Source organism: Scardinius erythrophthalmus (genome assembly GCF_964197995.2).
Source record: "Scardinius erythrophthalmus genome assembly, chromosome: 15".
Taxonomy (NCBI): domain Eukaryota; kingdom Metazoa; phylum Chordata; class Actinopteri; order Cypriniformes; family Leuciscidae; genus Scardinius; species Scardinius erythrophthalmus.
Genome location: NC_138235.1, coordinates 12,274,990 through 12,291,944, shown reverse-complemented (window position 1 = coordinate 12,291,944; position 16,955 = coordinate 12,274,990). Strand labels below are relative to the sequence as shown.

Here is a 16,955-nt window from a genome sequence, read left to right as displayed (position 1 = left end):
ACCCCACCCTCTGAAGACATGTCAGCAAACCTGAATCTGTGCATGATTGACAGGCAGAGGGCGGGCCACAAACCTGAGAGCTGCTGACAGACTGCACTGAGATTTATCATTATTTCTGCCAGTTAGCTGTGACGTATTGCTAACATTTTTCAACTTTAAAGGGGTGGTTCGGGATTTTTGACATCGGGCCTCATTTTTAAGTCAGCCTGGTTGTTATTCATCAGTGGAGACATTTTTTAAAAAGAATTATCCAGTCCTTATATTTGGATAGTTAGCCGATGCTAGGCTAGCGCGAGTCAAGGGTAGATGTTAGCCAGCCATTAAAAACCGTTTTACCCACTCCACAGTGCACCAAACGCAAATAACACTAGACTATCGATGCAAATGTCCGTTGAGAGAATAATGTTAGAAATCAAACTTACCTTTCATCTCAATGATCCCAAAGGAACTAGTTTCTCAGCAGCTGCGGAATTTTACTTTTCTCCAGTTAGTAATGCGGCAAAAAGTAAACACAGAAAAGAAGCGCACTACAGTGTGTGCAGTACATGTGTGTACCGGCTCACTCGGTTGCCTAGGTAATCAATATCACTCCGCTGCTGCTGTAGACAAGGCTTATGATTACAGGAAACAAATGATAACTAATGCAATGTGATGAAAGGTAAGTTTGATTTCTAACATTATTCTCTCAACGGACATTTGCATCGATAGTCTAGTGTTATAATTGATTTGCGTTTGGTGCACTGTGGAGTGGGTAAAACGGTTTTTAATGGCTGGCTAACATCTACCCTTGACTCGCGCTAGCCTAGCATCGGCTAACTATCCAAATATAAGGACTGGATAATTTTTTTTTTTTAAATGTCTCCACTGATGAATAACTACCAGGCTGACTTAAAAATGAGGTCCGATGTCAAAAATCCCGAACCACCCCTTTGATTAATAAACGCTCAACAGAAATTTGCCCCCATGAGTGAAACATGAATGAGACGGACATTAGATTTGTGCTGCGGCAAACACATGTTAGTTACACGTGCATGATTAAGAACATTTATTGCAGATTTACATTTTGAGAAATACAAAATGTGTTTTAGTGTTTAAAGCTTCAGTAGGTAACTTTTGTAAAAATGTATTTTTTACATATTTATTAAAACTGTCATTATGTCCTGACAGTAGAATATGAGACAGATAATCTGTGAAAAAATCAAGCCCCTCAGGCTCCTCCCAGTGGTCCTATTGCCATTTGCAGAAATACACCGCTCCCGGTAAGAAACAACCAATCAGAGCCAGGAGGAGTGTCTTAGGAGTGTCAATCATGCTCGTGTGAGCGCTGATCACCCCCCTCTCCTGCACAGCGCGTGCGGCCATTCAAAATCAATACTGCCGTTGTGCCGCAGCTGTGCTAATGACGGATAAACAATCCAAACTGCCAATTCCTCGTGTGACACCAGCTCATAAAATAACGGATAAACGGAAAAAGACAGATGAGAGATGAAAAAAAATCCAAAAAGAAAGAATTTGATAGAGTCCGAAATAAAACGAGGGTCGGAGCGGCTTTTCAGAGGTGGAGGGAACTACGTGTCCTGAAAGGATTTAAAACCGATGCCGAGTTAGCCACATTTCTGCTTGACAAGTATCCCTGCTTGATTTGTTTCATTTTTTAAGAACTACACAAATAAGATAATTTCAAAGCCTGACAAATTATGTATGGCATGATTTCTTGTAGATTTCAGGGTTGTGCTTTGCATATAACATCAACACCAACCAAACATCCAAAAATAATGTACTAGCAAACCTTATTTAGCATTACATATCACTAGAATAATTTTCAGGTCAACGTTTTCTAAAAACTCCCTACTGCAGCTTTATAACTAGCTGGTTAGCGAATCAAAAAAAAAAATATTTTTAACTTTACCAATATCGATATGCTAGCTTGATAGTGAGTAGGCTACTAAAATACATCTTATTTGTTTATATTCATAATGATAAAGTTAGATTTTTTTATTACATGTGATTCTGACATGATGTCACTGCATGCACTGCGCTCTCTGCTCGTCTCAGGTAAATAATACGTCCTCCACCTCAGCGGTCGCGCGTTCATGTGTTTTGGGGGCGTGGCTTTGGAAGGAGCCCAGAAGGGAGAGGGTGGACTGAATGGAAATAATGAGCTCTCTTTAAAACAGTCGTGAGAGGTCTACATACACTCGATTTTTATCATTTCTTTTTCAGAATACTTACATTTAAATTATGTATTGATATATACATAAAGTTTAAACACATTTGAAAAAGAAGTTTTTTAGACCATTCCTACCTACAGCAGCTTTAATAAAAACTTTTTTTTAAAATGTTTAACTTTTTTATTAAAACTGTATATTTCAAATAGTTTTTAATATACACACTATCGGTCAAAAGTTTGGGGTTATTTCTTTTTTTTTTTTTTTGCTTTTGAAAGGCTGCATTTATTTGATCAAAAATACAGTAATATTATGAAATACTGTTAGTTTTAAATAACTATGTGAATATATTTTAAACTGTAATTTATTCCTGTGATCAAAGCTGAATTTTCAGCATCATTCCTCCAGTCTTCAGTGTCACATGATCCTTCAGAAATCAGTCTAATATGATGATTTGATGCTTAAGAAACATTTCTGATTATTGTCAATGTTGAAAACTGCTTCATATTTTTGTGGGAACATTTGTGATACTTTTTTTGAGGTTTCTTTGATATATAGAAAAAACAAAAGAACAGTGTTTATTTTAAATAAAAATGTACTGTAGTATTATACATTTCTTTACTGTCACTTTTTCTCAATTTAATGCATCTTTGCTAAATAAAAGTAAAAAAAATGAAATCTTAGTGACCCTAAACTTTTAAATGGTAGTGCATTAATTAGGCTGAGATGTATGGACAAGTTGCCAATAAAATGGCTTAATTCTTTATTTGTTGCATATGCACAATATTAAACTTATGAAGCAAGCTCTTCACCTTCACACCTGAGAGATGAAGGGTTTAGTGGTTAAAAATAATAATAATCAAATAATTAAAAACACACAGCAGTACCTGAACAGTTCCTGATCAGTAGCAGAGTCTCTGCACCAGCTTTCTGCACAGCCTAAAACATGACAGAGAAGTTCACACACGGTCTTCATCCATCGCTTCATTCACACACGTGTCAGTGTGACGCTCACCTGTGTAGAGAGCACAGTCTCTGTGTGTGTGTTTCTCTGTCCAGTGGACGGTCAGGTTGTGTTCATTACTCGCGTCAGTGATGGAGCCGGGAGGAAGATCACACAGCTGACAGAAACAGAAGTTAAAGATCAAGTGCTTTACAAAGGAAGAGCTTTTTATTTGGAAAAGAGCATCTGGGACATTTCTTAACTCCCATATTTGTCATTGTTGCAGCTCCTCTCTTCCCAGTCTGTCAGTATCGCTCTGTTTAGTTCCTGTCTCTATGAAGCCCCTCCTTCTGTAAAGCACACTGTGCTCTGATTGGTCGGCTGAATCAGTGTGTTATGATTGGTCAAGCACTTCGAGCGTGTTTTGGGAAATGTCCCGCCCCTTACCATAACCACCAGTTTCAACACACTACTAACTCAACCAGGCCCCGCCCCTTTACTCTGCATATGCCTGTGGTGGGAATTATTTAAACGAGGAATATTGCGACACGTTCGTTACCGGGAGAAAACTCATCAAGACTACAATGGAAGCGTTTCAGGGAGTTCAGGAACAGTGACACTGATATAGAGAGTAACTCCTGTGTGCTTTAGCTCAACTTTGCTCAAACAGCAACATAACAGAATAAAGAAAGTCAAAACATAAGCATAACAAAAGCATAATAGGTCCTCTTTAAAACAGGAATGGCACTGCTTGGTGACCCGGAAGTGAAGGATACCCAGACAGGACTGTGACGGAAACGCGGATGGGCGCACCTCCACTCAACCGGCTGAGGCTGCCCGTCCAACACCAGCATCAGACCCACTGACAGCGCCTGACAGAGAGAGAGAGAGAGAGAGAGAGAGAGAGAGAGAGAGAGAGAGAATGAGAGAGGATGAGAGACACTCATTCACTCTGTGCTGGTTAAACAGTGCTGGTGGATTTCTCTCAGCGGTCACTTACATGAACAGGTTTGGAGAAGGCGACAGACACCCTCTCGCCCTCCCGGCTGACATACACACAGCTGATCATCTCCTCTCGCTCCGCTACACACACACACACACAGAAGGGGTGAGCAGACTTGTCACGTCAAATGTGCAATAAACACACACACTCACCTCGGCCCAGCAGCCAGCGGTAGTAGAACCAGGCGCTCTGATCGTTGGGGTCGGTGAAGAAGGCATTATGAGCCAGCTCATATTCTAGAGAAACAAAGACAGAAAACCATCATGGCTCACTGAAACACCTTTGACTGGTCAAATGCGGTAACCTGAGGTCAAATATTTTAGCTAATACCACAACATCCTAGAGATGCTTGATTCTGATTGGCTGACATATTCTGTGTAATTATTTTTGCACAGATATGAAGTAGTTCCAGGTCTTGACCATATTATCATGTTATTACTAAATGCAGAGTTTAACAATACCGATTGGTCAATGCAGTGTTCAGGATGTGCTGAAGTTAAGCAGTATGGCAGAAACAGACGGTCTCGACGCCTTAATGCGTACACACTGCTGTACCTTTCAGAAGCTGCTCCTCACACACTCTGTGTGAGTGAAGCTGAGGCGAGGCGCAGGGGGCGGAGTCAGGGGCCGGCTGGGGGCGGAGCCGAGGTAACAGCGTGCTCCGGTAATGCCAGCTGGAGTAGTTGGAGAAATTGGAGCCAATCAGACGATCTGTAAACTGCAGCTCCTGCTCGACAGAAACCCCGGACTCTTTGACCACCGTGCGGCGGTAATCCCAGCAGTGGACTGGGGGAAGAGGCGGGAGAAACACACGTCAGCAACAAAAGAAACGTACAAATCTGAGCAACATACGGTCCATTCGGCGACGGATCTCGCTCAGCCGTACAGTTGCGCTCATCCAGGCCGAGGCAGCGGTCGCAGAGGCCGAGCTCCCGAGTCCAGTCGGGCCGGGGCAGGCGTGTGTTCACCCAGGTGCGGTGGTGCCAGCAGCCGTAAGACTTGGGGTTCACCTTCAGACAGGCCTCGATGAAGAGCAGCTCAGACTCGTACAGCTTCTGCACCTCGTCCGTCTCGCTAGAGAGAACAGATTCAAAATGTTCATTTGTTTTTCATAATGTTAATATATACAACTTATAACAGACATTACTACTATATCTTGATAATTTTTTATTGTATTATTTTATAAATACATAACTTATACAACTGTGTCAATACCTTTAGAAAAATTTCATAAACCAGATTAGCCTGGGTGCCAGCCCGAACCCCGCCCACAACATTTTTTGGTCGGGAAGTTCGGTCTGGACTCGATCGGTTGAGGAGTAATTATGCTCGGCTCCCAGAAGGCCGAGCCAATCAAATTGCAAGGGCGGGCTTTAATCGATGATGGATAGATGATCTGTGGTTACGTAATCACCCACGTCACCAAAGAGCGCTTGATTTTAATTAGTTTACAACAAAGATGACTTCTGCTGTAGAATTGAGTTTTCACGAGTTCACACTTACAAATAAGTCAGATAGAATAAATGCGTATATGAGATTTAACGAGTTCACACTTACAAATAAGTCAGATAGAATAAATGCGTATATGAGATTTAACGAGTTCACACAAATAAGTCAGATAGAATAAATGCGTATATGAGATTTAACGAGTTCACACAAATAAGTCAGATAGAATAAATGCGTATATGAGATTTAACGAGTTCACACTTACAAATAAGTCAGATAGAATAAATGCGTATATGAGATTTAACGAGTTCACACAAATAAGTCAGATAGAATAAATGCGTATATGAGATTTAACGAGTTCACACTTACAAATAAGTCAGATAGAATAAATGCGTATATGAGATTTAACGAGTTCACACAAATAAGTCAGATAGAATAAATGCGTATATGAGATTTAACGAGTTCACACAAATAAGTCAGATAGAATAAAAGCGTATATGACGTGCTGTCCGAGGAGAAGGCTGTGGGCTCGGTAGCCATACTCCCCCCCCCTGTTTTTTTTTCCTGGTTCGGTTGAGACACGCCCCATAATCAAATCTCTATGGAGCAGTATCAGACTCACATTCTGACTAGAATATGAGTATGACGAAGTCAGGCTAAAACCAGATAGATATTTTACAAACCTGAGTATTTTGTGGTCAACAAGGTCACAGCAGTTTTGGTAAGTTTTATAGCTTCTTAATTGTGCTTTTACTTTGTTTCAGAACCATGATGCTAATACAAAAACATTTTCCCCATTTAAGTAGAAAAGCAATAAAAAATATATTTTTTAGCAGAAAAACAAAATGGCTTTACCAATGCAAATATGGTTATAATTATTGTTACAATTAAGAAATAAATTTAACCAATTTGTAAAAGCCCTGGTCAGAAAGAAAAAGTCAAATTGTTGACCGAAAAGTTCTAAAATAAAGATCAAATAAAACTTTTAGATACTTTAATTTAAATGTTTTAATTATAATTATAAAGTAAACAAGATGGATTTACCATTTAGTACAACCACAATTCCAGAAAAGTTGGGACATTTTGTAAAATGCAATAAAATCAAGAATCTGTGATTTGTAAAAAAAAAAAGAAAAGGATTCTGCATTTTATACATGTATGATATGAATAATAATCTAAAAATAAAATCTAGTCACTAATCATATTATATTGGTAAAATATTATAACATTTCATAATAAATTTAAACAAGACCGGGGCAGAAAGAAAAATAAAGCTGATGGGATCAAATTATTATTTTTACAAAAACACATTTTCACCAAACAAAATGGATTTCTGCATTTAATACGTGTGTGGTTTGCATAACATACATAACTATGAAAAATATCTAGATATTATATTTGCAAAATATTATAATAATTATAAATAAACTGTAACAAATTTTTCAGAAGCCTTGGGTATAAAGAAAAATATTTTATTTCTACTCAAATAAAAAACACCAATAAAAACCAAACAATGTTTAGTTCATTTTCACCCCAAAAAAAACAAAAACAAACAAGCAGATCTTTAATACGTGTGACATGCAAATATGGTTATTAGGCAACACCATCATCTTTCAACACTGTAAGATTATCTGATTGCGATGACAAGTGAACACTAGATTGTTAACACACGTCATAAATATTTGAAGTGACAGTACACACATGTGGAATCTGATGGTGTTGACCAACACTGAGTGACATTCAAGGAAATGAGAGCATGAAAGAAATGCAGCATACCTCAACAGACTACAAAGATTCCTGAGTCAACATAACACTACTGCATTCACAACATAGCAGCGCAGCAACTCATCCCTTGTGTCTGGAGTCTCTCACCGTGACGTCTCCAGGTGCAGGAGGACTTCTCTCCTGTAGTTCCACAGTGTGGCGATGTCCGGGTTTGAGGACAGGAGCAGCTGAGTCAGGTGTAGAGCCTCCTCGTCGTGTTCCCCAGCGCTCCTCTACACACACACACACAGAGGAACCGTCACACACTGTCACGCTACACACTCATTACACACACGCCGCAGAACAAACCTTCTTCAGGACGGCATCCCGAGCCGACACGAACGCCTTCAGCTTCTTCTCCCGCTCTTTCCTCTTCTCCTCCTCCTGCTGCGCTGTTGACTTTATCTTCACACGCCCGTGCTGACAAACACACACAAACACACACAGGTGTGTGACGCAGGGCTTTACAAGTGCCAGGGGTTCATGGGAAAAGTTTATGGGAGGGGGGGGGGGGGGGTTTATAAATAAATGAATAATTTTGAAGCTTCCATGTATTTGCGACTTTTTATCTATTCTGACTTTTTTCTCGCAATTGTGACAAAAAAAAAAAAAAAAAAAGTCAGAATTGTGAGATAAATAGTCGCAATTATCTTTTAAATTGTTCTATTCTTTGGCAAAAACAAGCTTGCATAAAATAAGAACTTGATGAAGATAAATAAATACAATTATTTAAACACATCTCACAGCATAGATTTATTTGGTACCGTACCACAGTGAATAGAACAAAGAGTAAAATAATATAACAGAATAGAAACTAAGGATTTTATTTATTTATACTGGTCATTTTTACACAGTATAATTTGAGTTTTATATTAAATCTGATCATCTGATATGATCATAATGAGAACGATCATATTTCGGGGTCTGTCACATGAGAATGATCATATTTCGGGGTCTGTCACATGAGAATGAACATATTTAGGGGCCTGTCACATGAAAACGGTCATATTTAGGGGCCTGTCACATGAGAATGAACATATTTAGGGGTCTGTCACATGAAAACGGTCATATTTAGGGGCCTGTCACATGAGAATGAACATATTTAGGGGCCTGTCACATGAAAACGGTCATATTTAGGGGCCTGTCACATGAAAACGGTCATATTTAGGGGCCTGTCACATGAAAACGGTCATATTTAGGGGCCTGTCACATGAGAATGATCATATTTCGGGGTCTGTCACATGAAAACGGTCATATTTAGGGGCCTGTCACATGAGAATGAACATATTTAGGGGCCTGTCACATGAAAACGGTCATATTTAGGGGCCTGTCACATGAGAATGAACATATTTAGGGGCCTGTCACATGAAAACGGTCATATTTAGGGGCCTGTCACATGAGAATGATCATATTTAGGGGGCCTGTCACATGAAAATGGTCATATTTAGGGGGCCTGTCACATGAGAATGATCATATTTAGGGGCCTGTCACATGAGAATGATCATATTTAGGGGGCCTGTCACATGAAAACGGTCATATTTAGGGGCCTGTCACATGAAAACGGTCATATTTAGGGGCCTGTCACATGAAAATGGTCATATTTAGTAGGGCTGTCAAAATTGCTCAAAAATTACGTTCGAATATTCCCTCTAAAAAACACACGAATATTCGAACTATTCGAACATCTGGTTGCGCATTTTGTCAATAACGTACATTACGTCAATAACAGGACAAATTAATACAAAGAGACATAACTACTTGTATAGGTAGTTTATTTAAGTTTAAACATATTTGACAACGTATTACATACACAAAAACAAACAAGTAAATCCCCTAATGGCCAAGACCGCAGACCTCACTCACTCTTGCTCGCTCACAAGCACTCTTTCTCTCTCTCGCCCTCACCCGCTGCGTTCACACACCAAACGCGAATAGAGCGTCTGGCGCGAGTGATTTCAATGTTAAGTCAATGTAAAGACGCGTTTACGCGCGTCTGGAGGTCTTGTGGCGCGAATGAGGCGTCACGCTCTCCGAGCATCAAACTTTTGCTTTTGATGCGCAAATTCAAAATGTTTAGGAGTCCAACTAGACGCGAATCCGACATTGAACGCTCCGAGCGAGCTGTGCTGTGGTAAAAATTTTACTTTTCCTTGACATGAAACGGTAAATAATCAAACCAGTGGAAGCCTGCAGTGCATGAAACTGCTGTATCTAACCTACCTTATTCATGCTGCACAATATCTATTTAGTCAGTAGCTCAGTACTCTTTAGTAATGTTTCTGTTTACCGTTAACGTTTCTTCCCGTTACCTGTCCCTGACCCCTCAGGCAGCGCGCCCACTCGCAAAGCTGACAGCCGCGCCTCTGCTACCGCGGGCGTTTTTCCACATTCGAATATTAATTTTCACATTCGAATTTCTGTTTTTTAAAACTATTCGAATATATATTCGAATTTAGAATATTCGTTGACAGCCCTAATATTTAGGGGCCTGTCACATGAAAACGGTCATATTTAGGGGCCTGTCACATGAGAATAAACATATTTAGGGGCCTGTCACATGAAAATAAACATATTTAGGGGTCCGTCACATGAGAATGGTCATATTTAGGGGGCCTGTCACATGAAAACGGTCATATTTAGGGGCCTGTCACATGAAAACGGTCATATTTAGGGGCCTGTCACATGAAAACGGTCATATTTAGGGGCCTGTCACATGAAAATGGTCATATTTAGGGGGCCTGTCACATGAAAACGGTCATATTTAGGGGTTCGTCACATGAAAATGGTCATATTTAGGGGCCTGTCACATGAGAATGATCATATTTAGGGGCCTGTCACATGAAAACGGTCATATTTAGGGGTCCGTCACATGAAAATGGTCATATTTAGGGGCCTGTCACATGAGAATGATCATATTTAGGGGCCTGTCACATGAAAATGGTCATATTTAGGGGGCCTGTCACATGAAAACGGTCATATTTAGGGGTCCGTCACATGAAAACGGTCATATTTAGGGGCCTGTCACATGAGAATGAACATATTTAGGGGCCTGTCACATGAAAACGGTCATATTTAGGGGCCTGTCACATGAAAATGGTCATATTTAGGGGGCCTGTCACATGAAAATGGTCATATTTAGGGGGCCTGTCACATGAAAACGGTCATATTTAGGGGCCTGTCACATGAAAACGGTCATATTTAGGGGCCTGTCACATGAGAATAAACATATTTAGGGGCCTGTCACATGAGAATAAACATATTTAGGGGCCTGTCACATGAGAATGGTCATATTTAGGGGGCCTGTCACATGAAAACGGTCATATTTAGGGGCCTGTCACATGAAAATGGTCATATTTAGGGGGCCTGTCACATGAAAACGGTCATATTTAGGGGTCCGTCACATGAAAACGGTCATATTTAGGGGCCTGTCACATGAGAATGATCATATTTAGGGGCCTGTCACATGAAAACGGTCATATTTAGGGGTCCGTCACATGAAAATGGTCATATTTAGGGGCCTGTCACATGAGAATGATCATATTTAGGGGCCTGTCACATGAAAACGGTCATATTTAGGGGCCTGTCACATGAAAACGGTCATATTTAGGGGGCCTGTCACATGAAAACGGTCATATTTAGGGGGCCTGTCACATGAAAACGGTCATATTTAGGGGCCTGTCACATGAGAATGATCATATTTAGGGGGCCTGTCACATGAAAACGGTCATATTTAGGGGGCCTGTCACATGAAAACGGTCATATTTAGGGGCCTGTCACATGAAAATGGTCATATTTAGGGGGCCTGTCACATGAAAATGGTCATATTTAGGGGTCCGTCACATGAAAATGGTCATATTTAGGGGCCTGTCACATGAGAATGATCATATTTAGGGGCCTGTCACATGAAAACGGTCATATTTAGGGGGCCTGTCACATGAGAATGAACATATTTAGGGGCCTGTCACATGAAAACGGTCATATTTAGGGGCCTGTCACATGAGAATGATCATATTTAGGGGCCTGTCACATGAAAACGGTCATATTTAGGGGGCCTGTCACATGAAAACGGTCATATTTAGGGGCCTGTCACATGAGAATGATCATATTTAGGGGCCTGTCATATGAAAATGGTCATATTTAGGGGGCCTGTCACATGAAAACGGTCATATTTAGAGGCCTGTCACATGAGAATGACCATATTTAGGGGCCTGTCACATGAAAATGGTCATTTTTAGGGGCCCGTCACATGAGAACGAACATATTTAGGGGCCTGTCACATGAGAACGAACATATTTAGGGGCCTGTCACATAAAAAATGGTCGTATTTAGGGGCCTGTCACATGAAAATGGTCATATTTAGGGGCCTGTCACATGAAAATGATCATATTTAGGGGCCTGTCACATGAGAATGAACATATTTAGGGGCCTGTCACATGAGAACGAACATATTTAGGGGCCTGTCACATGAGAATGAACATATTTAGGGGCCTGTCACATGAAAACGGTCATATTTAGGGGGCCTGTCACATGAAAATGGTCATATTTAGGGGCCTGTCACATGAGAACGAACATATTTAGGGGCCTGTCACATGAGAACGAACATATTTAGGGGCCTGTCACATAAAAATGGTCATATTTAGGGGCCTGTCACATGAAAATGGTCATTTTGAGGGGCCCGTCACATGAGAACGAACATATTTAGGGGCCTGTCACATGAGAACGAACATCTTTAGGGGCCTGTCACATGAAAACGGTCATATTTAGGGGCCTGTCACATGAAAATGGTCATATTTAGGGGCCTGTCACATGAGAATGATCATATTTAGGGGCCTGTCACATGAGAACGAACATATTTAGGGGCCTGTCACATGAGAATGAACATATTTAGGGGCCTGTCACATGAAAACGGTCATATTTAGGGGGCCTGTCACATGAAAATGGTCATATTTAGGGGCCTGTCACATGAGAACGAACATATTTAGGGGCCTGTCACATGAAAACGGTCATATTTAGGGGCCTGTCACATGAGAAAGAACATATTTAGGGGCCTGTCACATAAAAATGGTCATATTTAGGGGCCTGTCACATGAAAATGGTCATTTTGAGGGGCCCGTCACATGAGAACGAACATATTTAGGGGCCTGTCACATGAGAACGAACATATTTAGGGGCCTGTCACATGAAAACGGTCATATTTAGGGGGCCTGTCACATGAGAATGAACATATTTAGGGGCCTGTCACATGAAAACGGTCATATTTAGGGGCCTGTCACATGAGAATGATCATATTTAGGGGCCTGTCACATGAAAACGGTCATATTTAGGGGGCCTGTCACATGAAAACGGTCATATTTAGGGGCCTGTCACATGAGAATGATCATATTTAGGGGCCTGTCATATGAAAATGGTCATATTTAGGGGGCCTGTCACATGAAAACGGTCATATTTAGGGGCCTGTCACATGAGAATGACCATATTTAGGGGCCTGTCACATGAAAATGGTCATTTTTAGGGGCCCGTCACATGAGAACGAACATATTTAGGGGCCTGTCACATGAGAACGAACATATTTAGGGGCCTGTCACATAAAAATGGTCATATTTAGGGGCCTGTCACATGAAAATGGTCATATTTAGGGGCCTGTCACATGAAAATGATCATATTTAGGGGCCTGTCACATGAGAATGAACATATTTAGGGGCCTGTCACATGAGAACGAACATATTTAGGGGCCTGTCACATGAGAATGAACATATTTAGGGGCCTGTCACATGAAAACGGTCATATTTAGGGGGCCTGTCACATGAAAATGGTCATATTTAGGGGCCTGTCACATGAGAACGAACATATTTAGGGGCCTGTCACATGAGAACGAACATATTTAGGGGCCTGTCACATAAAAATGGTCATATTTAGGGGCCTGTCACATGAAAATGGTCATTTTGAGGGGCCCGTCACATGAGAACGAACATATTTAGGGGCCTGTCACATGAGAACGAACATCTTTAGGGGCCTGTCACATGAAAACGGTCATATTTAGGGGCCTGTCACATGAAAATGGTCATATTTAGGGGCCTGTCACATGAGAATGATCATATTTAGGGGCCTGTCACATGAGAACGAACATATTTAGGGGCCTGTCACATGAGAATGAACATATATAGGGGCCTGTCACATGAAAACGGTCATATTTAGGGGGCCTGTCACATGAAAATGGTCATATTTAGGGGCCTGTCACATGAGAACGAACATATTTAGGGGCCTGTCACATGAAAACGGTCATATTTAGGGGCCTGTCACATGAGAAAGAACATATTTAGGGGCCTGTCACATAAAAATGGTCATATTTAGGGGCCTGTCACATGAAAATGGTCATTTTGAGGGGCCCGTCACATGAGAACGAACATATTTAGGGGCCTGTCACATGAGAACGAACATATTTAGGGGCCTGTCACATGAAAACGGTCATATTTAGGGGGCCTGTCACATGAAAATGGTCATATTTAGGGGCCTGTCACATGAGAACGAACATATTTAGGGGCCTGTCACATGAAAACGGTCATATTTAGGGGCCTGTCACATGAGAAAGAACATATTTAGGGGCCTGTCACATGAAAATGGTCATTTTGAGGGGCCCGTCACATGAGAACGAACATATTTAGGGGCCTGTCACATGAGAACGAACATATTTAGGGGCCTGTCACATGAAAACGGTCATATTTAGGGGCCTGTCATATAAAAATGGTCATATTTAGGGGCCTGTCACATGAAAACGGTCATATTTAGGGGGTCTGTCACATGAAAACGGTCATATTTAGGGGGCCTGTCACATGAAAACGGTCATATTTAGGGGCCTGTCACATGAGAATGATCATATTTAGGGGCCTGTCACATGAAAATGGTCATATTTAGGGGGCCTGTCACATGAAAACGGTCATATTTAGGGGCCTGTCACATGAGAATGACCATATTTAGGGGCCTGTCACATGAAAATGGTCATTTTTAGGGGCCCGTCACATGAGAACGAACATATTTAGGGGCCTGTCACATGAGAACGAACATATTTAGGGGCCTGTCACATAAAAATGGTCATATTTAGGGGCCTGTCACATGAAAATGGTCATATTTAGGGGCCTGTCACATGAAAATGATCATATTTAGGGGCCTGTCACATGAGAATGAACATATTTAGGGGCCTGTCACATGAGAATGAACATATTTAGGGGCCTGTCACATGAAAACGGTCATATTTAGGGGGCCTGTCACATGAAAATGGTCATATTTAGGGGCCTGTCACATGAGAACGAACATATTTAGGGGCCTGTCACATGAGAACCAACATATTTAGGGGCCTGTCACATAAAAATGGTCATATTTAGGGGCCTGTCACATGAAAATGGTCATTTTGAGGGGCCCGTCACATGAGAACGAACATATTTAGGGGCCTGTCACATGAGAACGAACATATTTAGGGGCCTGTCACATGAAAACGGTCATATTTAGGGGCCTGTCACATGAAAATGGTCATATTTAGGGGCCTGTCACATGAAAATGGTCATATTTAGGGGCCTGTCACATGAGAATGATCATATTTAGGGGCCTGTCACATGAGAACGAACATATTTAGGGGCCTGTCACATGAGAATGAACATATTTAGGGGCCTGTCACATGAAAATGGTCATATTTAGGGGCCTGTCACATGAGAACGAACATATTTAGGGGCCTGTCACATGAAAACGGTCATATTTAGGGGCCTGTCACATGAGAAAGAAAATATTTAGGGGCCTGTCACATGAGAATGAACATATTTAGGGGCCTGTCACATGAAAACGGTCATATTTAGGGGGTCTGTCACATGAAAATGGTCATATTTAGGGGCCTGTCACATGAGAACGAACATATTTAGGGGCCTGTCACATGAGAACGAACATATTTAGGGGCCTGTCACATGAGAATGAACATATTTAGGGGCCTGTCACATGAAAATGGTCATTTTTAGGGGCCCGTCACATGAGAACGAACATATTTAGGGGCCTGTCACATGAGAACGAACATATTTAGGGGCCTGTCACATGAAAACGGTCATATTTAGGGGCCTGTCACATGAGAATCAAGTCAAGTCAAGTTTATTTACATAGCGCTTTTCACAACACAGGTTGTATCAAAGCAGCTTCACAGTAATAAATTAGAACAATACATCAATGTTTGTTTCTAGTGGAACGTCTACGTTCGGTAATGCTGATCAATAGTATCGTTGATTGATTAATTAAATTAAATATCCCCAAATATCCCCAACTGAGCAAGCCAAAGGCAACAGTGGCAAGGAACCGAAAAACTCCATCAGGTGACCTAATGGAGAAAAAAAAAAACCTTGGGAGAACCCGGGCTCAGTCGGGGGCCAGTTCTCCTCTGGCGTTTATGAACTAGAGGTCGGATTTAACTGTAGGATTAAAAGTATTATATGAATGCCTGGCTGAAGAGATGCGTCTTTAATCTAGTTTTAAACTGGGAGAGCGAATCTGAGCAACGAACAGTATCCGGAAGACTATTCCAGAGTTTTGGAGCTAAATGTGAAAATGCTCTCCCTCCTTTGGTGGACCTAGATATCCTAGGTATGACCAAAAGCCTCGAATTTAGTGACCTTAAAGAGCGCGATGGATTATAGGGCGATAGAAGATCCGTTAAATAGACTGGAGCTAAGCCGTTTAGGGCTTTATAAGTCAGTAGCAATACCTTGTAATTAATACGGGACTTTATAGGTAACCAATGTAGGGATGATAAAATCGGTGTTATATGATCATATTTTCTTGATCTAGTTAGAACTCTAGCGGCGGCATTTTGGACTAACTGTAGCTTGTTTATTGAGGATGCAGGACAACCGGCTAATAACGCATTACAGTAATCTAGTCTCGAGGTCATGAATGCATGAACTAACTTTTCTGCGTCAGAAACTGATAGCATATTACGTAGCTTAGCAATGTTTCTAAGGTGGAAAAAGGCTGTTCTTGTAACATATGAAATATGATTTTCAAAAGACAGGTTGCAGTCTAATATAACACCCAGGTCTTTTACTGTAGAGGATGAAGTAACAGGACATCCTACTATGTTAAAGTTGTATTGTGAGAGGTTTTGTGGGTGGTTTTTTGAACCGATAAGTAGTACCTCTGTCTTGTCTGGATTTAATAAAAGAAAATTATGCGTCATCCAATGTTTTATATCTTTAACACACTCTGTCAATTTGGATAATTTAGCGTTTTCATCTGGCCGTGATGAAATATATATTTGAGTGTCATCAGCATAACAATGGAAACTAATTCCATGTTTCCTTATAATATTTCCAAGTGGCAGCATCTATATTGAGAATAATAGAGGGCCTAACACAGATCCCTGCGGCACTCCATAGTTTACTGGAGTTATGATAGATTTTTCTCCATTTAAATAAACAAAATGGTAGCGGTCAGATAAATACGATCTAAACCAGCTTAATGCTTGTCCTTGAACACCAGTATAATTTTGTAGTCGATCTAAGAGTATTGTATGATCTATAGTATCGAACGCAGCACTAAGATCAAGTAAAACTAATATTGAGATACAGCCTTGGTCAGAAGCTAAAAGTAAATCATTTGTGAT

The 16,955-nt window shown here is 40.9% G+C and overlaps 1 protein-coding gene across 1 annotated transcript in view; it reads right to left on the bottom strand.

Moving 5' to 3' along the window:
- rabggta (Rab geranylgeranyltransferase subunit alpha) overlaps positions 1-16,955 on the bottom strand; it is a 28,798-nt gene that overhangs the window by 9,326 nt on the left and 2,517 nt on the right. The window contains exons 3-11 of the mRNA XM_081386672.1: positions 7,634-7,744; positions 7,433-7,557; positions 5,001-5,188; positions 4,670-4,900; positions 4,267-4,350; positions 4,112-4,194; positions 3,888-3,983; positions 3,184-3,289; positions 3,056-3,107 (exon numbers count right to left, since the gene is read on the bottom strand). Of these exons, the coding sequence (XP_081242798.1) occupies positions 3,056-3,107; positions 3,184-3,289; positions 3,888-3,983; positions 4,112-4,194; positions 4,267-4,350; positions 4,670-4,900; positions 5,001-5,188; positions 7,433-7,557; positions 7,634-7,744 (1,076 nt within the window). The remainder of the gene's footprint in view (positions 1-3,055; positions 3,108-3,183; positions 3,290-3,887; positions 3,984-4,111; positions 4,195-4,266; positions 4,351-4,669; positions 4,901-5,000; positions 5,189-7,432; positions 7,558-7,633; positions 7,745-16,955) is intronic.